The sequence below is a fragment of the Antechinus flavipes genome, chromosome 5 (assembly GCF_016432865.1).
Source record: "Antechinus flavipes isolate AdamAnt ecotype Samford, QLD, Australia chromosome 5, AdamAnt_v2, whole genome shotgun sequence".
Classification (NCBI taxonomy): domain Eukaryota; kingdom Metazoa; phylum Chordata; class Mammalia; order Dasyuromorphia; family Dasyuridae; genus Antechinus; species Antechinus flavipes.
Genome location: NC_067402.1, coordinates 286872415 through 286891552, shown reverse-complemented (window position 1 = coordinate 286891552; position 19138 = coordinate 286872415). Strand labels below are relative to the sequence as shown.

Here is a 19138-nt window from a genome sequence, read left to right as displayed (position 1 = left end):
AGGGACAGAGAGATGGGGGGCAGAAAAGGGAGAGAGAAGAGACAAAGAGAGAGGAAAGAGAGGAGGAGGAGGAGGAGGAGGAGGAGAAAGAACAGGTGAAAAAGAAAGAACAAGAGAGGAAGGCGAAGAAAGAAACATAAAAAGAAGAAAAAGAGAAGAAGAAAAAGAAGAAAGAAAAATGAAGGGGAAAGAGGAGAGGAGGAGGAGAGAGACAGAGAAAAAGGAAGAGGAGGAGGAGAGGGAAAAGAAGGAAGAAGAAGAAGAAGAAGAAAATGAAGAAGAAGAAGAAAAAAGAAGAAAAAGAGAAGAAGAAGAAGAAAAAAGAAGAAAGAAGAAAGAAGTAGAAGAAGAAGGAGGAGGAGGAGGAGGAGGGGAGGAGGAGGAGAGGAGAAGGAGGAGAAGGTGGAGAAGGAGAAGAACAAGAACAAGAACAAGAAGGAGGAGGAGGAGGAGGAGGAGGAGGAGAAGAAGAAGGAGAAGAGGAGGAGGAGGAGGAGAAGAAGGAGGAGGAGGAGAAGAAGGAGAAGGAGAAGAAGGAGAAGGAGAAGAAGGAGGAGGAGGAGGAGAAGTAGAAGAAGAAGGAAGAGGAGGAGGAGGAGAGGAGGAAGAGAAGGAGGAGGAGGAGGAGGAGGAGGAGGAGGAGGAGGAGGAGGAGGAGGAGAAGGAGAAGGAGGAGAAGAAGGAGAAGAAGAAGGAGAAGAAGAAGAAGAAGGAGAAGAAGAAGAGAAGGAGAAGAAGAAGAAGAAGGAGAAGGAGGAGAAGAAGAAGAAAAGAAGGAGAAGAGAAGAAGAAGAAGAAGAAGAAGAAGAAGAAGAAGAAGAAGAAGAAGAAGAAGAAGAAGAAGAAGAAGAAGAAGAAGAAGAAGAAGAAGAAGAAATGAGAAGGGAAAAGGGGAAGGGGAGGATGGAAGGGCAGAGGAGGAAGGAGGGAGGGAGACATCCTAGTTCCCAAATGGTAAAAACAATTTACTGTCCCGCCTCTGAAGGGAACTAGAGGAGTTTGGGCCCCAGCGCTGCGTTAGGGATCGGAGAACCTGCCTACGTTTTGTTTGAATCCTGCCTGCCTCTGTGACCAGCCCCTTCTCTCTCTGTAGGAGGAACTAGGGCCTCTGCAGTCCAGCCCCCACAGACCACTTCCTCCCCACAGACCCCCAGCACTTAGTACAGTGCCGCGCACATAGTAGGTGCTTAATAGATGTTATTGGCCAACTGTCTCCAGGCCTTGAAGAAAGCTCTTCCTTGAGGGCTTGGCGGCCAGATTCTGCGGGTCCTTAGGGGCTTCCTCCACCTCCTTAATGTCCTAAAGGCTTAAGCTGGATCTCCCCATCGCCCACCCCACCCCCACGCAGTAGGTGCTTCGGGGCCTAGCAAAGGAGCATGGGGGGGAATGTCAGAGCTGTGGCCCTCGGGACAGCAAGGACGGGCCGGGGCATTCCAGGCCCAGAGGAAGCATGAACAGAGCTGGGCAGAAAGAGGCGGGAAAGTGCCTGGCGCTGGCCGGCTGTCCCGGGCCCAAGGGAAACGCGGGGAGAAGCCAAACCCTGGGTTCTTGTGGACCTTTTGAAAGCCCTTCCCACGCTTTATTTCATTTGAGCCCTAAAACTGAAAGGAGCCCAAAGGTGGGGGCCGACCCCTCACCAGAGGGGGAAACTGAGGCACCGAGGGGGAGGTAACCCCCCCAGGTGAGGTCCTCGGGCCCCCAATCTAGCCTCCCCCCAACCCCCTGCACGTTTCCTATGGAGTCAGGGAAGGACACAGTGTTAGGCACTTAGGGTGTCCCAGGCACTGGGAAGCAGGTGCCCTTATGATGGAGAGCTGGGCAGCCGCCCGCCCCGACCCCCCCACAGGCTGGGGACTGGGGGAGGGACAAGGCTGTGTCTCAGGTGCTTTGAACTACAAAGGAGGATGCTGCCGGGGAGTCTGGAAACCCCTGACACCGGCCAGCGCCCTTCCCGTGCCCAGGCTGGCAGACCTGGGGGTGCCAGCCCTCGGGCAATGGGAGGAACAGGGAGGAGAGCAGGGAGGAGGGAGGGGCAGGCCAAGGGAGGGTTGTCGGGAGCACAGGAAGGGGAAATGAGTGGGGAGAAGGTAAGGGAGGAGGCCCCAGAAGAGGAGGGTGGGGAGGGAGCAGGGAGGGCTAAGGGGGAGAAGAGAAGGGGAGGTGGATCATGGAGGGGAGGGAAGATGGAGGCTAGAGGGGGAGGGGAGAGGAGAAGGGGAGGAGCAGGGAGGACTGGAGGTGGATAATGGAGGGGAGGGAAGAGGAGAATGAAGGGGGAGGGGAGAGGAGAAAGGGAGGAGCAGGGAGGACTGGAGGTGGATAATGGAGGGGAGGGGAGAGGAGAAAGGGAGGAGCAGGGAGGACTGAAGGTGGATAATGGAGGGGAGGGAAGAGGGAGGCTAGAGGGGGAGAGAAAGGGGAGGGAGGGAGCAGAAAAGGAAAGTTAGTGGGGGGGAGAAAGGGAGGGGGAGGGGGAGGGAGAAGAGGAAAGGCTTAGGGGAGAAGGTAGGCCAGAGGGGGCGGGGCCTGGGTGGGCGTTTCCGGACGGCGGGGCGGGGCGCATCCTCGAGCTCAGACTGGTGGTTTCGTTGGAGGGCGGGGCCATCGGAATCCTTTTTGTTCAAACCGCCCAATGGGCGCGCGCGGGGGGCGTTGCCGGGCTCCAGGGGCGGTTGCCTTGGCCTCGGCCTGTTGGTGGTGACAGAGGCGGCTCGGCAGAACGGAGGCGCTCCCGAAGCTTCGTGGAACGCTCGCCGCGCGCGCTCATTGGCTCCTGCTCGCGCCCGCTTTGTCCTCGCGCGTCTCGGGAACGCGCACCGCACTCCCTCGGTAGCCGCCAACGGACGCGGACGCGGACGCGGACGCGGAGGGCGGGGAGGGACTGAGCGGTCTCCGCAGGTACCGGGGCGGGTCCCTCCGGGCCAGGGCCGGTCCGGGACATGAGAGGGGAGGGAGGGGGAGGATCGGGGCGCGGGCACGGTGCCCTCCTCGGAACCAGGATGCAACTGTCCCCCCCGAGAGTTACCCGCCAAAGCCCGGGCACGGCGACTGCCCCTCCTCCTGTCTGCCCCCTCTATGCCAGGGCACAGCTTCCCCCCTCGTCCGCCCCCCAAGCCCGGGCACGGTGACTGCCTTTCCTCTCGCCTGCCCCCTCTGTGCCAGGGCACAACTGCCCCCCTCGTCTGCCCACTCCTCTGTGCCAGGGCACAGCTGCCCCCAAACCTGGGCACGGCGACTTCTCCTGTCTGCCCCCCGTGCCAGGGCACAGCCGCCCCCCAGCCTGGGCACGGCGACTTCTCCTGTCTGCCCCCCGTGCCAGGGCACAGCTGCCCCCAAACCTGGGCACGGCGACTTCTCCTGTCTGCCCCCCGTGCCAGGGCACAGCCGCCCCCCAGCCTGGGCACGGCGACTTCTCCTGTCTGCCCCCCGTGCCAGGGCACAGCTGCCCCCCAGCCTGGGCACGGCGACTTCTCCTGTCTGCCCCCCGTGCCAGGGCACAGCTGCCCGGGCACAGCTCCGGGTCTGGGAACCCCTCCCTGGGCTAGGGGTGGGCGGGACAGTGCCTCCCTCTCACACAATCCCGAAATCGAGTTGCGGGCGCGCTCCTGCCAGCGCCAGGGCCCGGCGCGCCTTCCCCTCTCCCTCTGGGCCAGAGTTGTGTTGACTTTCCCAGTGGAAGGGATGGGGGAGAGGGGCGCCTGCCCCATGCCCCGGGTTGATCCGCCCCGGGCGGCCCCAGATGCCCGTTTTTGCCCGCTGTCGGCCGGGGATGCCCACCAAAGTTGGGCGCGATCCCCCGGCTCACGGGGTACCCGCGCCCCTTTCCCCGATCCCTTCCCGGCCTGCCCCGAAATCACCTGAGAAGTGAGCGAAACTCAGAGACGGAGTCGGGGCAGGTGCGGGCGAGTCCTTCCCTGTGGGCGCAGCCGACGAGCGACGGGCGGCTGCCCGGGGACCCACGCTCGGCAGCCGGGGCGGGGCTGACCCCCAAACTTTGCTGACCGCTGGGGGCAGGTCCCGGGTGCCGCGGCCTGAGCCGGCCGGGATCCCACAGCAGGGGCGGGCAGTCGGTGGCCCCTAACTCACTGGGCAGGGTCGGCGCGGGAGCTTTCCCGGGAGGAGGCATCTTGGCGGGCGCTCCCAGGGGGCAAAGCGGGCTCCGGCTGCCCCGAGTTGGAGGAGCAGGAGGCGGAGGCGGCCGGGGCCACGAGGGGGCAGCGGTTTGGGGGGTCGGGCACCCCAGCCCCATCCTGTTCCTGCCACCGACTTGCCGGATGACGGCCCGTGCGTCCAGACCTTTCTAAGCAGTTTCTTTTCTCCTCATAAGCAGGGGCTCTTGTGGACGGAGCGGGGCGACTGGCGCGGCGATCCGCGGGCCCCGGCGGGGGTGTGTGGGGGTCCGCCAGGCGGCGGCGGCAGAGCGGGCAGCCCAGAGAAGCGGGTTTTGTGCCGTCGGGACCACCGGGGGGCTCTGAGGGGGAGGCGGGCAGGGGAAGGCCGCCGGCGAGCGCTCGGACCCCAGAACCTTTCCAGGCCCCTGTGAGGGGGACAGGTCGATGTCAGCGCCCGGTGCCAGATCCGGCTTTGTTCTGAGGCCTCGGGGACAGGCTCCACCCCAGCATGGGGGCGGCGGGGGCTGAAAGGGAGAGAGACCAGCGGGCGGGGGGCCGAGGGCAGCCGCCCAGCGGGCACCCTCCTCCCGGAGCGCCGGCGGGTCTCCCCAGCGGGCTTCCTTGGCCAGCCGGGCATGTGGCTTCTTGCTTTTCAGGAGAGTCTGGTAAGCAGCTCCCTGCCAGCCGAAGCAGACCTGCTCGTTCTCCCGGGGCGGGCGCGTGCTAGGGTCGGACCCGCCACCCGGGCAAGGCCACCGAAGCAGAGGCACCGGAGGGGCGGCAGCCTGGGCAGGGAGCGGGCGCCCGGACTCGGAGGGAGGGCTCCCCCACCGGCTCATCCCCCGGCCTTAGGCTGTGGGGCAGTCCCTGGCCGTTGAGAGCTCCCCGAGGCCCTGGGGGGGGCGGGAGGCCGGCGCCTCCTGGGGGCCTGGGGGGCTTAGCGCTCGTCCATTACTGGTCTGTAAATGAGTTCGACGGCCCTAACGGCTGCGATCCAGAGAAAGGGTGTGGGGCATGCGGAACCGCATTCCCCGGGCTGGCCCGAGAGCTCCGCCCGTGCCCCCAGGAGGGGCCACTTTCCGGGTCGGGGACAGAAGCTGCTCTGAGGAGCAGGAGAGGGGCTCGCAGTCGGGGAGGGGTCCGGAAAGCTGTGCTGGGCCGGCGCAGGGAGGCGGCGGCGCTTTACCCCGGGCCGCCTGCGAGGGCCCGGGCGCGGCTGCCGACAGGTGGCACTTGGGGGCGGGCCCGAGCTGGGGGGCTCGCGGGGTCAGGAGGACCCTCTCGGCCCGGCCCCGCTCCCTTCGGAGGAGAGTCTGGGGCGTCTCGTCCGCCCCTTCGAGGTCACCCCTCGGGGTCTCAGGAGTCCCGGACACGGCATCGCCGCCCCGTCAGCGAGCACCTGGGTTCCTGCGTCTCATTCCTTTTTTCTTTCTTCCAGATTTTTCTAGAATTTCTAGAGCGAAAAAATAATGATGATGTCTCGACGCAGTCAGCGCCTGAGCCATTATTACCAGGTTGATGATGATGGAGGCAGCAGCAGCAGCAGCGGAGGGAGCTCCCTGACTGTGGGCCAGCCCGCTGCCTTCAAGGACAGCAGCCCCGTGAGGTGAGCCGAGGGGCTCGGGCCCTCCCGGGCAGGCTGCCCCCTCGGTGGCGGGGGGATCACCCGCGGCCCGAGGCGGCAGCTGAGGACGGTCAGCCCCCTCCCCCAGGGCGAGGGAGCTTCTGTATTTAAAGGCCCACAAAACGGGCCCTCCCTCCCACAGTCTGAGGGACAGGGAACTGGCCCCTATTTAAAACGTCTGCGGGCCCTGCCAGTGCTTTGTTAGCCCACAGATGTGAGGATTCCCTGTCCCCGGCGCCCTCTCTTCCCCTTCGGCCACAAACAGCCTGGGGTTTGCTACTGCCTTACTCTGAGAGCAGGAACTGGGGGGAGCTGGGAGCTTCCGGAAGCCTGAGGCCCAGTGGTGGGTGCGAGCCCCCGCCTCTGCCCCGGGTCCCTTCTCCGGGGCTCCCAGCGGCAGAGGCAGCCGCGCAGGGGAAGGGCCTGTCTCCGAGGGCGCGAAGGCCTCATCCTGGGGCACGTGGGAGAAGGCCTGGCCGCGGCAGCTGCGGCTCGTTCCCCGCTGCTGCCGGTTACAACTTACCCATCTGCTTAAGGCTGGGAAAGGGGCTGGGAAAGGGGCTGGGGGGCCCTTCCCTCCCCTTCGGGGCAGCCTCCTCCCGGCCGGCCCCCCCCCCCCCCCCCCCCCGCCCCTCTCTCACCCTCCCCGCCGCCGCTCTGCTTGCTGCCCGCAGGGCTCTGAAGAGGAAGTCGAGCAGTGTGAAGCACCTCTCTCCGGTCCGCCTGGCGGGCCCTGCTCCCAGTGCCCAGAGCACCTATTACAGCGAATCCGTTGTCAGTGAGACTTTCATTGGGAGACCCCGGGCCACCCCAGGGGCCAAAACCCAAAGCTCCATCCTGAACGATGAGCAGCTGGACAGCGATTCCTATTGGAGTGAGTGGGGGCTCGGGAGGGGGAGAAAAGATGCCCCGTCTTAAAGCTTTCTGGGGGTGGGGCAGCGGGCGGCGCAGCGTGACTCCCCCCAGCTGTCAGAAAAAACCCAACATACATACGCTCTGTGCACAGGTGGGGACCCACTGGTGCGGAGGAGGAGAGGCACAGGAGGCACTGAGAGCAGCAAGATTAATGGCCTGACTGAGGGCAAAGTCACCTATGACACCTATGGGTCTTCCTCAGGATACTCCTCCGAGGATGACTTCACAGGTAGGTAGCGCCTCCTCCCCGGGAGCCCCATCCCCGAGCACTGCTCACCTCCCTGGGAAAACCATCCTCCCCCGGAGGGGCAGGTGGGTCTCAGTAAGAGGAAGAAGAGACTGCAGTCCAGCTCCGGCCGGGGGAGGGGAGGAGCCACCCAGGGGAGATGCTAGGCCCGGGCGCCCCCGGTGCGGATCCTCAGTTCTTCCCTTCCCTGCAGGGCGGGCAGCTATGGACCAGCTTAGCCCAGTATCCGCCCTCAAGAATGCCGCCGCCCAAGTTGGCGCTTTCCTGTGGATGGTGATCACTTTTCCAGGTGGGTTTTGGCAGGGAGAAGGCCTGCTGCCCGGGGTCCTCGGTGCAGGGGCACGTGTGGCCCTCTCTGGTGGTGTGGCTCGGGGGCAGCGACCCCCAAGCACAGAGTAGCGAGAAGCAGCTGCAGAGAGGGCGGGCTGGGGGCGCGGGGCTCGGAGGGGAGGCCTTTGAATCCCGTGCTGGACTTTTACAGGATGGCTTTTTGGACTGCTCTACTGGTGGATCGGTACCACCTGGTACCGCCTGACCACGGCCGCCTCTCTGCTGGATGTTTTCGTTTTGACCAGGTCAGTGCAGCCTCCCTGGGCCTTCATTTCCCCAGACTTCGCCGTTTGTTTTCAGCTTCTATCAGTTTTTAAGGTCAGGTCAGGGTCAGGGGTGAGCCGGAACCAGCTCGAGGCTGCCCCGGAACCGGCTCCGGCCGCCCAAGGCAGTCAGCTACCAATCAGGGCCCTACTGAGTGTGGAGGCAGAAGCAAAGGATGGGGAGGGGAGGGCCTGTGGGCCTTCCGCCGCCAGAGCCGCTTGTTAAACATTTACCAGCCCCGCCCCCAGCCCTCTCGGCTCTGAGTGCAGGGTGGGTCGGAACCGGACTCCTGCCTCTGGTGTCGGCCGCGGCCGCTGGGCCCACCTTGGCCGTGAGGGGACGATCCCTCCTCGAGCCGCTCTTGCAGCTTCTCTGGGGGGGAGCGGGGCCAGGTCAGCGTGCCCAGTGACCCCCGGGGCTGAGGCAGGGGCCTCCCCACCAAGGCCTAGGCCTTCCTCCTGGGGCTCTTCGGGCCCATGCGTCTGAGCCCAGGAAAGAAGTCGTCCTCGGTGTATTAATTTCTAATGGAGGCCCGAGAGGAAGGCGCGTCCCACCACACTGCCATATTGCTTAATGGCGGGGATTGTTTCCTACCTCAAGGAGCGCCCTCAAAGCCCAGCGCTCCGCGCGCGGCGGCTGCCGAGGGGACTCCCCCGTGGACCCCTCCCTCGCTCCCGGGAGGCTCCCACGGGAGACTGAGCACTAACGCCCCTCTTTCATCCCGATGAACGCAGACCCTTTTCCTCTCTGAAGAAGTTGTTCCTGATTGTCTTGATGATGCTGCTTCTGGCTTCTCTGGCTTATGGTGAGTCCCCGGCAGCCTGGCGGGGGGCCGGACAAGGGTTTGGGGGCCGGGCCACGGAAGGAAAGTTTGGCAGGGGAGCCTCGAGGGGGGGAGAACAGAAGCCCTGGGAAAGGGGCCACCTGGGCAATCCTCGTGCCTCCAGTGGGAGCCAGGTCTCGGTCTCCTTCTGTCCGGCAGCCCTTGTGCACGTGGGCGGCGCAGTTGGGGGGCCGCCTCCCCGGGTGTTTTATCTGTGCCCTCGGTGGGCACGTGAGGGAGGGGACTGACAGAGGAACAAAGCCGGGCTCCAGGGGGGCTGCGCCCCTCCTCTCAGGGTGGACCTCCCTCGCTGGTCCCGGAAGGCCTGGACTCTGTCAGGAGCCGTGCATCCCTCCCCAAAGCTCGGGAGCGATGACCCCAGGGCTGCTGCAGGGGCGTCCCTGCAGAGCTTTCTGGTCTCCCCCATTCAGAAGAGACAGGGCTGTGTGCGAGCCAAGCAGCAGAGCTTCAGGGCTCAGTCTCCACTGAGCTTACCTTTCCCCTTATTCTTGCCATAACCTGGACGTGTCTAAATGACTCGAGAGGGAACTCCAGTCCTGGGGCCCCTAGTGCATCCGCCATCCTTGGGGTCACCCTGGACTTCTTGCTGCCTTCCTGCGCGCGTCCTGCGTGCGACCTCTGCCTTAATTAGCCTCTCCTCCCGTGGGCTAGGTGCTTGGTATTTCTACCCCTATGGACTACAGACCTTCCACCCTGCTGTGTTCTCCTGGTGGGCAGCAAAGGGCGGCAACAGGAGAGAGGAGGTGTGGGAATCGGGAGACTCCACCCCATATTTCCAGGTGAGTGCCGGGAACGCTCCCCACAGAAAAGGCAGACCACCTGCCCACGGCTGATGTCATCCGTCTCCACCCCAGTGTTAGTCTCAGCATTTATTAACCATGGCCTAGTGTGTGTCGGGCACAGCGCTAAGCACAAGGGATTCAAAGAAGGGCAAAAACAGACCAAAAAATCCCCATAGTCCCTGTCCTCAACATGGCATTCTCCTTTTGTCCTTGACCACTCTGACGGTGTCAGGTAGTTTCTCTTAATTATTAGTGATTTGGAGTTTTTTTTCCCCCATAGGTTATTGATTGCTTGCATTTCTTTTGAAAAATAACAATTTAAAAAAAGAGAAAAATTTAAATGTCCATTCATATCCTTTGACCATTTATATATTGGAAAATTAGCCACAGAAGTCTGAAGGGGAAAAAAACCACAGGTCCTTTTTGTCTTTTTTTTTTTTTTTTTTTTTTTGCTTCTTCCCTATACTCTTGATTTCAGCTTCCTTTGTAAATTTGTTAGATTTGTGATCTACCATTTTTACCTAAATTATTTTTTGTTGCATTTAATTTCTCATTTCTAAGCATTATTTTCATAATTAGGCTGTTTTTGCTTAAAGTAGTGACAGTCCCGGCTCATCTACAGCTTTCACATTCTAGACCATCCCTAAATGTGATTCGCTTTGGGCCGTTATCGTACAGTCGCTCTGCAGTTACAACAGTTCCGATCCTTCCTGTTCAGATGTGTTAACAACTCAGGAATGAACAAAAGTAACACTGACTCACAGTATCGTTTCCTAAGGATGTTTGAGCACTGCCCCCAAATACCACATTCCAGTGAGAAGGCTTAGCAAGCCTGGAGGCTGCCCCTTGTCAGGGACCGGAGGCTCTTTGCCAAGCGAAGAAGTCACCGAAGCCAAAAGCAACACTGGGTCCAAGGACGGGTCACTGGCAAAAGGGTGGTGACTAAAGAGCACCAACCGTGACCTCGTGAAATGGCAGAAAGCAGGAAGGGACTTCAGTCCAGGCCTGAGAATGGAGGCCCTTAACCTCCTGAGGAGGCAGTCCTCTCCCTTTTTAGCAACTCGCCCCGTTAGGAAGTTGTTCTTGCCTCTTTGAAATATGGCACAACTTCCGCCCTGCCGGGGCAAGCAGAACAAATCTAACCCCCGTCCTCCAATGTCTGAAAATAGTCTTCTGGTCGTCTTTGTTTTTGTTTTTTAAAAAAATGTTAATATCTTTTGTTTTTACATAATTTACATTTCCATAACCTATATAACCAGTGGCTCAGAGGTAAAACCTTCAGAGCTTATGTGATCTAATAGTGAAAATAATTACTAGATAGGTATATAGTTTTTATTCATATCACCCACCTTTTTCAATATAGCTTTCCTAAAAAAAATATACACACACACACATACACACACACACATACATATAGAGCTTCCCACAGAGCTGTCCCTTACAAAAAAGAATTTTTAAAAAGGGGGAAGACCAACCCAACATTGGCCACATCCAGCATTATATGCAATACGCATCCCAGTAGGCTCATTTTTGCAAAGGAGGAAAGGGAAGAGAATCCTCATTGGTCATCTTTGGGGCCACATCGAGCATGATCTTTTCACGACATTCGGTTTCAATCATTGGTGATTTATAGGGTTGACCGTGGTCCTTATTATCATGTTCTCCTCGTTCATTTAATTTACTTTATGGGACATAATAGTTCATATAGGTGGTCTTGTGTTTATTTTATTGAGATCATGGTTTCTTATAACACAGTAATATTTAATTGCATCTATAAACCGATTGGTTTAGCCAATGAGTATCTACTTTATTTACAATTCTTTGCCACTAAATAACTTTTGGGCTAGTTTGAGTGGTAGGGCATTGAATAAGAAAGTTAATTTAGGTAATGTCATTTTTATTTTACTGGCTTGACCTACCCATGGGCAATGAATATGTCTCCAACTGTTGAGATTTGTGTGTGAAAACTTTTGTAATTTTGATATAGTTCCTGTGTATATCTTGGCAGGTAAACTCCTATTGTATGCTGACTACACTCATTTATTTTTAATTTTTTTGGCAAGGCAATCGATGCTAAGTGACTTGGCCAGGTCACACAGCTAGGAAGTATCAAGAGTGTCTGAGGATAGTTAGCCACATTTATTTTAAATGGAATTTCTCTCTCTCTTCCTGCTGGATTTTGTGATTGATGGTTTTTATGGATTGATTTTACATCCTACAAGACGGATAGTTTAGTTTCTTTGTTGCATATGTTTATCCTTTTGATTTCTTTTTCTTGTCTTACTGCTTTGTCTTAGAATTTTCATATCTAGTACAATATTGAATAGTAATGGTAGTAATGGACATTCTTGCTTCACTCCAATCTTACTAAAAAGGCATCTAGTTTTATTTCCATTACAGCAGCTGCTTGCTCCTGGTTTTATTTTAGTTAGCTAATACATAAGCCATAAACCATTTTAAGAAACTCCATTTATTCCTGTGCTTTCTAGTGTTTTTAACTGCAATTGGTGTTGTATGTTGGTTAAAGCTTTTTCTGCTTCTATTGAATGTGATTTTTGTTGTTTTTGAAATTAATTTATAATTATATATTATATAATTAGAATTAATAGTTGTTTTCCTAATAATTGAAATCCGGCCTGGTCAGAGTGTATGATCTTTGTTATATATTCCTGTAATTTCCTTAATGGTCTTTTTAATTATTTGCAACAGTATTCCTTAGTGAAAATGGCTGTCTTCATGGGGAGAATTTATTCTGGGCTCCCTTTCCACTTGTATTTCTGTCCCCCAAGCTGGTGTCCTTTGGCATTTAGTAAGCACATTGTACCAGGCCCTGCCTTTGGGTGGGAATAAAAGTACAAAAAAGAAACCATTTCCATTTGCAGTGAGTTTAGGTTCTAAAGGGGGAGGTGAAAAATAGTGTAGGAAATGTCAGCAGCGTACGCAGTATAAAATTAATACACACAGTAGTGTAATACCCGGCAGTCTGGAGTGTTGTCACCGTCATTAGGACGGAAGGTGAGGGTTAGGTTTCATTTTTGGTCCTTGGATTTCTAGCCTCCAACCCCATGCAGGGCAAACAGGAGGTACTCAATAAATGCTGGTGGCTCTAATACACAGTGTTGTTGTTCCTCCTCCTCGGAGACTTTTCACCTTTGTGTGTTTTCCCTTCTTGATCCCCAAGGCTGAACAACACGTCCTGTCAAAGATTCATACCCTGGAAAGACGCCTGGAAACTCTGTCTTCCGAATACTCTACCCAATGGCAGAAGGCGATCCTGGAGCATGGGGAACTAGAGAAGGGGGCCGGTGGGAAAGGCCTGAGCGCCGACAACACTCTGACCATCCTGGAGGGCCTGGTGAGCCGGCGAGAAGCCGCCCTGAAGGAGGACTTCCGCAGGGACATGGCCGCCCACGTCCAGGTGAGGAGAAGGGCCGCCCGGTGAGACCGCGAGAAGCAGTTTTCCTTTGGGGCTGAGTGGGCCGGGGCGGAGCATGGCGGTCTGGGGGTGAGACAGAACTCTGCAGCTTGCTGAACCCCCTTCTCCTTCCCTTTGCTCCCCAGGAAGAGCTCGCCATGCTCAGGGCAGAACATCGGCGGGATTTGGATAACCTTTTGAAGAGGGTTACTCAGACCTCCCAGGTACTGCAGAACCTGGAAGGCTCCTGGGGCAGAGACAGTGGGGGTGGGCTGCTCGGGGCGGTCGCTTTTGCTGAGTCAGCGGCCTTGCAAGGGTGCTGCTGCGGGCTGGGGCCTGGTACTTGCCTCCAGGGGCGTGGCCAGATGGGAGGTCTCGCTGAGGGATGACCGCTCCCTGCCGGAGCTGCCTGGAGACCCTGGGCCCTCTGGTCTGGAATTGGGGCACGAAGTTTCCCGAGTAAGAGAACCTGGGCCTCCCCCGCAGCTCCTCTCTGGGGCCCTCCCGTGTGCACATGCGCGCATGGAAACTAGGCAGGGAGAAGGCAGTCAGCGAGAAGAGCCGACTCGGCAGCTGCTGCGGGAGCTTTTCTTCTCCTCACTGCTCTGGGGAAGTGGTTCATGGCTCCTCCCGGCGGGTCTTTCTCAGTGTCTCCTCCCGCTGGAGCCCCAGGGTTTTGTCGGCAGGGCCCAGTCTCTGAGACCCCTCAGGTTAAGGTTTGTGGCTGCTCCCCGGCAGACAGGGGCCCCCCAGAAGGGAGGCAAGTCCTGGGGGGCGGCACTGAGGTTGTCTCATAATGTCCTCCTCTTCCTCATAGGAGATGGAAAGTTGGGTCCTCCAGTTCAAGTCTGAGTGGCAGAGGTAAGGTGCCGAGCCTGAGGGCCAAGAGAAGCGGAAGGGAAGGTCCAGAGCTAGAGCTTCCCACAGGGGGTCCGGGCGGGGAGGGTGGGGAGGGGTGGGGCAGCCAGGATCTGGGGCGATGGCAGCCCCAGAGGGAAAGGAGCCGCTCAGGGGACTCCGGCTCCACTGGGCACGCCTGTGGTCTCCTGGCTCCGTCCCACTCCCTCCTGTGTGCCCGTCCGGGAGCTGACCTTGACCTTTCCTTTGTCATTGACCAGTTTGGCCCAAGAAGCCCTCCGGGAGAACGTGCTGAAGGAGATGGGCCCACTGGAGGCCCAGCTGGCCGGCCTGAAGCAGGAGCTGTCAGGCCTGAGCCAGAAGCAAGCGGCCGTGGCGCAGCAAGTGGACCTTTGGCCGCAGAAGATGGAGGCTTTGCGCGATGACGTGAGCTCACGGGTCCCGCAGTTGGGGGGGGGGGGGGAGGGGGCGGCTCAGGCCGGGCCGTGGTGGCGGGGGAGGAGGGGGGGCTCAGGCCGGGCCGTGGTGGCGGGGGGGAGGAGGGGCGGGGGCGGCGGCGGGGCCGGGAGCCCGGCCTTCTCCGCACAGGGGTCCCCATGTCGGGCCGTGGCTGAGCTGTCTCCTCTGCTGGGTTCTAGGTGAAGTCGCACTTGCCAACTTGGATCCGCCAGTTCCTCCTCCGAAACAAGGAGGCTCTGGCCGGGCTCTTCCAGCTGGAGGAGGTTCAGGTCCAACTGCGGGAGCTGGAGCGCAGGATCCTGGGGAGCGTGGCCGAGGAGCAGGGCCGGTCGGCACGTGAAGCCGCCGCCAACCTGAAGCTGACCCTCCGCAAGGAGGGCATGACCGGCGTGACCGAGGAGGTGAGGCAGCGGGCCCGCCCAGGGTGGGAGCAGGCCGGCCCGTGGGCAGGACTGAGGGGGGACGGGCAGGGGGCTGGGCCCGGCCTGGGGTGGGAGCGGGCCGGTCTTGGGCAGGACTGAGGGGGGACGGGCAGGGGGCTGGGCCCGGCCTGGGGTGGGAGCAGGCCGGTCCTGGGCAGGACTGAGGGGAGACGGGCAGGGGGCTGGGCCCGGGCCGGTCCGTGGGCAGGACTGAGGGGGGACGGGCAGGGGGCTGGGCCCGGCCTGGGGTGGGAGCGGGCCAGTCCTGGGCAGGACTGAGGGGGGATGGGCAGGGGGCTGGGCCCGGCCTGGGGTGGGAGCGGGCCGGTCCTGGGCAGGACTGAGGGGGGACGGGCAGAGGGCTGGGCCCGGGCCGGTCCGTGGGCAGGACTGAGGGGGGACGGGCAGGGGGCTGGGCCGGCCCCACAAGTCCGTCCTCGTCCTTTAGGAAGTGAACCAGATCGTGCAGCAGGCTCTGAAGCGCTACAGCGAGGACCGCATCGGGTTGGTGGACTACGCCCTGGAGTCGGCAGGTAGGCGGCGGCGGCTGCTGAGACGGGTGGGGGGCCGGGCCCGGCGGGGGCTCCCCCTTCACCTGCCTCTGCTCCTCAGGCGCCAGCATCCTCAGCACCCGCTGCTCGGAGACTTACGACACGAAGACGGCCGTCCTCAGTCTGTTTGGTGTCCCCTTGTGGTACTTGACTCAGTCCCCAAGAGCCATCCTCCAGGTAGGGCTGAGGGTCCCAGCCTGCGGCCGCCCTCCCACAGGGCTGGGCACGTGGGCACTAACGGGGAGGCCCCCCCGCCGGGCCCCGGGCCCCTTCCCCTCTGAGCCCGCCTGCCTTCCACCCGCAGCCGGACGTGTACCCCGGCAACTGCTGGGCATTCCAGGGCCCCCAGGGCTACGCCGTGATTCGCCTGGCCGCCCGCATCCGCCCCACCGCGGTCACTTTGGAGCACGTGTCCAGAACCCTGTCCCCCTCGAGCGACATCCCCAGCGCCCCCCGGGAATTTGCTGTCTTAGTGAGTATCGGAGGCTGGCGGCGCTCGGGGGTGCGGGGGGACGGGACATGGGGCCGCCTCCTGGGCCAGGAAAGGACCGGGAGAGCAGCCGGACGGGCCCAGGTTTCCCTGCTGTGGTCGGGCTTTTTAAACACGGCCCCTCCGTGGCCCCCATGCCAGGGGTGCCCGGGGAGGGGGCGATCGCCATTCCCCGCGTGACAGTCGCCTCCCGGGACGGAGCTAGAACGTCCAGTAAGGAGAGAGCAATGAAGGCAGAGGAGGGGGTGCTCGGGACCTAAATCCCAATAAACTGAGGCACACGGGGCCAGCATTCGGCAGCCATGGGGAAGAGGCCGGGGAGGTCGGGCTCAGAGGGGAGAGGATCTGATGGTGGATGTGAAGGGGGTCGCAGGAGAGGCTACTAAGGAAGCGAACATCACTGTGGCTTTTGTTTTCTCCCCTTTACTCTCTCCAATGTATCCCTCCCCCTCTCCTCCCCCCATCTCCCCTCTTTCTTCCTCCCCTTTTCCTCCCTCTCCTTCCCCCCCCACTACTTGTTGTCTCTCCCCCCCATCTCCACTTCTGTCTCCCCGGATTGATTTGGATTCTTGTCCTTAACAGCATGATCTCTCCTCCAGCCTCCGCCCAGCCATCCCCTCCCTCTGCTTTTCCTTCTCTGCAGGGACTAAGTAGAGAATACGAGTCAGAGGGGATCCTTCTCGGGGAGTTCACCTACGATAAGGACGGGGATCCCATTCAGACCTTCCAGCTGCAGGTAGGAGGGAGGCCTGGGTCTGGCCCCGGGCAGGCTGTGGCTCTGGGGGTGGCAGTCATGGAAACCGGGAGCCCGTGGGCCGAGAGCAGCGGGAGGGACAAAACTCTGCTTGGGCCCAGGCCCGAGGGCCCCCGGCCTCCCTGACCCCCCACACTCCCCTTCCCACAGGGCAACAACACATTCACATACCAGGTAGTTGAGCTTCGGATCGTGAGCAACTGGGGTCACCCGGAGTACACCTGCATCTACCGCTTCCGTGTCCACGGGGAGCGGGTGTCCTCCAATTAGGCCCCTCTCAGTACCCCGTGCACCTCCCCCCTCCCCCCTCCCCTCCCTCCCGCAGCAAGCAGCTCCCCCACTTCCTCCTCCCGCCCCCACGCTTAAGCCCCCTAAAGGCTTCTGGGAGAGGGACGGAGGAATAGGAGCCCCCTTTGGAGCAGTCTTGCCTCGGCGGGCTCCCTCCGACATGGAGAGGGCCCCCCGAGCTATTTCTGTTTCATTCCCCTTCCCTTTGGGCCAGGCGGCCCAGCTCCCCCCTGCCCGCCCCCCAGAAGCGTATCTACGTGTTACATGGTGGGGATGGGGCCTGGACCTCGGGGGGCCCTTTCTGCCCAGCACGGCCCCGCGGCACCACGGCTCCCCCGGCTGCAGGCCGGGACTCGGGTGTCTCAAGGACGGACTGATTGAACAGTTGCGAAGGGCAGACTGGCGGCCAGCCTGTGGCGAGCGAGCCCCAGGCGCCGGCCAAAGCCCCTGCCAAGGGACCGCCTGGTCCCCTCCACCAAGGGGCACGACGGGTGCGGATTTGAGAGCGGAAGCACCTGAGATGGATCGTGACTCCCTGGACATTGTGCCAACAGCCTCGGTTCGGGGAAAGATGTGCGTCCGGGACCACCTGGCGCAGCATTTAGAGACTGTCTCCCCAGGGACCCAGCCCTGGCGGGGAGGCCTTCGACCCAGCGGGGTTCGAGAGGGATCGAGGGCTTCTGATGGCAGTATTAGACGCAGCATTAATCATGGATTAGATGATGCTGAAAGGGAGATGGGGCTGGGGGTCCTTGGGACCCAGGCCCAGGGCTCCCAAGGCAGCAAGGGCAGCTTGTTTAGGGGCTCCTCCCTCCCCCTGCAGGCCCAGAGGCCCTTCTGTTCCACCTTAGAGCCCGGCCAGCTCTGCCTGGGTCCCCGGGGGCTCTCCTTGGGGCCCGCCAGCTCCGTAATTGGGGGCACGGTGGGAAAGGAGCCTGGCGGGGATGCTGATGAGAAGGGGCCCTCCGGGGTCCTCTAGGTTTGCACTGAGCATGTGCTGCCCTCTCCCGGGGCGGAGCGGGACTTGCCATGCCTGAAGGGCCTCTGCAGGGAAACTGGGCCTTATAGGCCCCCCTGGGCTCTCAATAGGGGCTCGAGCTCTTAAGTTTTTTTCTGGCTTGGCTAACCAAGCCCAGGGCAAGTGTTAAATTCATTGGGATGGGGGTGGGGGTGGGGGTGGGCTTGTTGGAGTTAAGACCAGGTTGGGAGGGGGAGGGCACAAAGTCTTTGGCCCTGCGGGCCACTCGTATTATGTATATAGATCTATATATTTCTATATAGATATATTTCGTGGTTTTTTACCAGAAAGAAAAGCTAAGGGCTTCATTCTTGGCCACCTCCCCTGGGGCTCCGGGTGATATTCACTCCAGCCCCAGCTGGGGAGGGGCTGTCGAGCACCGATTCTGCCATCCTTTCTGCCTCTTAACCATCAGGAGGGAAGGCCGCTCTGTGCCAATTGAGGCGGGGCTGCTGCCAGCTGCCCCTCGGCCCAGCCCGCTCCCTCTGCTTCGGGCCCCTCCCGGGAAGCTGGCATCCAATAGGAATAGGATAGGAATAGGATAGAACTGCAGATGGGGCTTTAGCTCTTCCCCATCCCAAAGGCTACACTGTTTAATTCCTTGTTTTATTTTTTAATCGACAAGATTCTAATTTATGCCTATGCAAAAACAATAAAATTTTTTCTTGCATCTGTGGGGTCTGCTCGTCTGTCCGTCATGCGAAGGCCGCTCCGGGAGTAGGGGGGCCAAGGAGGCGGGATTTGGGTGGAAACCCCCTGCTGGCGGGTGAGGAGGAAGGGTCCCGGGCCTGGTCAAGGTCATGGGCCAGCGAGTGGCAGAGCCCGGATGGAAAGGGCCCTCAATGCGTCAGCTTCCCGAGTCACAGAACTCAGGCTGGATGGTTAGAAACGGAGGAAGTGCCGGCGGTGGCCTGGAGCCTCCCCTCGGGACAGCCTGTTTAGTCCAGTACAGACCAGCTCCGGGGTCCCCAGAGAAGACATCAGCGGGAGAGATGACGGAGTCTAAAGGAGGAGGATCTTATACAGGAAAACAGGAAGAGCTCCAGAATCGGACCAGGGCACACCCCAAAGGTTATGGGCCCAAATGTCTCTCAAATCCCAACCTAAATGATTCCTCGTGGCCCCTCAAAGGGCCATGTTGTGTGCACTCCGTCGGTTAGCCACTCCAAATGAAGTAGGGATAGAGGCAGGGCTTGGGAGGTCGCCGCTAGGGATATATTATCAGCGAAGAAAAATGGCCTCTTCCCTTACCAAGTAACTTAGTACATGGGCAAACATAAAGGTGAAACTTTGGTTCAATGTACAGTGCTGGGGCAGGTGGGAATACCTTGAGATGGGGGTTCAGTAGGAATAGTTCATGAGTGACTGTTCACAACTCATCTGGGTTTCCGTGGCAGATAACTCGAGTGGGTGGCCATTTCCTTCTCCAGCTCATTTCACAGATGAGGAAACTGAGGCAAATGGTGAATTGACTGAACCTTGAGCCCAAGGTCTGGCCTAGGAAGCTGGGAAGACACTGAGGCTGGATTTGAATTCGGGAAGATGTCTTCCTGCCAACAGACCCGGCACTGTGGGCCCCGTGGCACAGCCCAGCTGCCTCAGCCCTCTGGATGACCCAGGAACTCACTGGTGTGCAGTGAGCGGAGCCAGAAATAGCGAGTGAACGTAACTTTCAAAGACTTCCGATGAACACAAAGTTTCTGCTGAAAGAAGACACAATTTGGGAAGAATGTCCATGAATCTGTTACTCTTGACACACTTTTGT

At 59.7% G+C, this 19138-nt stretch overlaps 1 protein-coding gene across 2 annotated transcripts; it reads left to right on the top strand.

Annotated features, from left to right (window-relative positions):
* Nucleotides 1-2521: 2521 nt before the first annotated feature.
* Nucleotides 2522-18043, top strand: SUN2 (Sad1 and UNC84 domain containing 2). 2 transcript variants are annotated; one of them, XM_051961986.1, is made up of 18 exons: nt 2534-2898; nt 5551-5718; nt 6411-6610; nt 6743-6880; nt 7092-7187; nt 7380-7473; nt 8227-8297; nt 8988-9115; nt 12300-12536; nt 12680-12757; nt 13351-13394; nt 13652-13817; nt 14030-14251; nt 14721-14805; nt 14885-15000; nt 15128-15295; nt 15957-16049; nt 16218-18043. In XM_051961986.1, exons 2-18 carry the CDS (start codon nt 5582-5584, stop codon nt 16335-16337), a joined length of 2193 nt encoding a protein of 730 aa, XP_051817946.1. In that variant the 5' UTR covers nt 2534-2898; nt 5551-5581; the 3' UTR covers nt 16338-18043. The 2 variants fall into 2 exon arrangements, with proteins under 2 accessions (XP_051817947.1, XP_051817946.1); XM_051961987.1 differs by lacking the exon at nt 16218-18043 and having other exon boundaries at nt 2522-2898; nt 15896-16045.
* The last annotated feature ends 1095 nt before the right edge of the window (nt 18044-19138 follow it).

Bases quoted from the DNA above. Each gene is read 5' to 3' on its own strand.
- SUN2 (XM_051961986.1), top strand. From the start codon at position 5,582: ATGATGATGTCTCGACGCAGTCAGCGCCTGAGCCATTATTACCAGGTT. The intron at 14,806-14,884 runs GTAGGCGGCGGC...TCTGCTCCTCAG, and splicing joins CTACGCCCTGGAGTCGGCAG to GCGCCAGCATCCTCAGCACC. The intron at 15,001-15,127 runs GTAGGGCTGAGG...TTCCACCCGCAG, and splicing joins CCCCAAGAGCCATCCTCCAG to CCGGACGTGTACCCCGGCAA.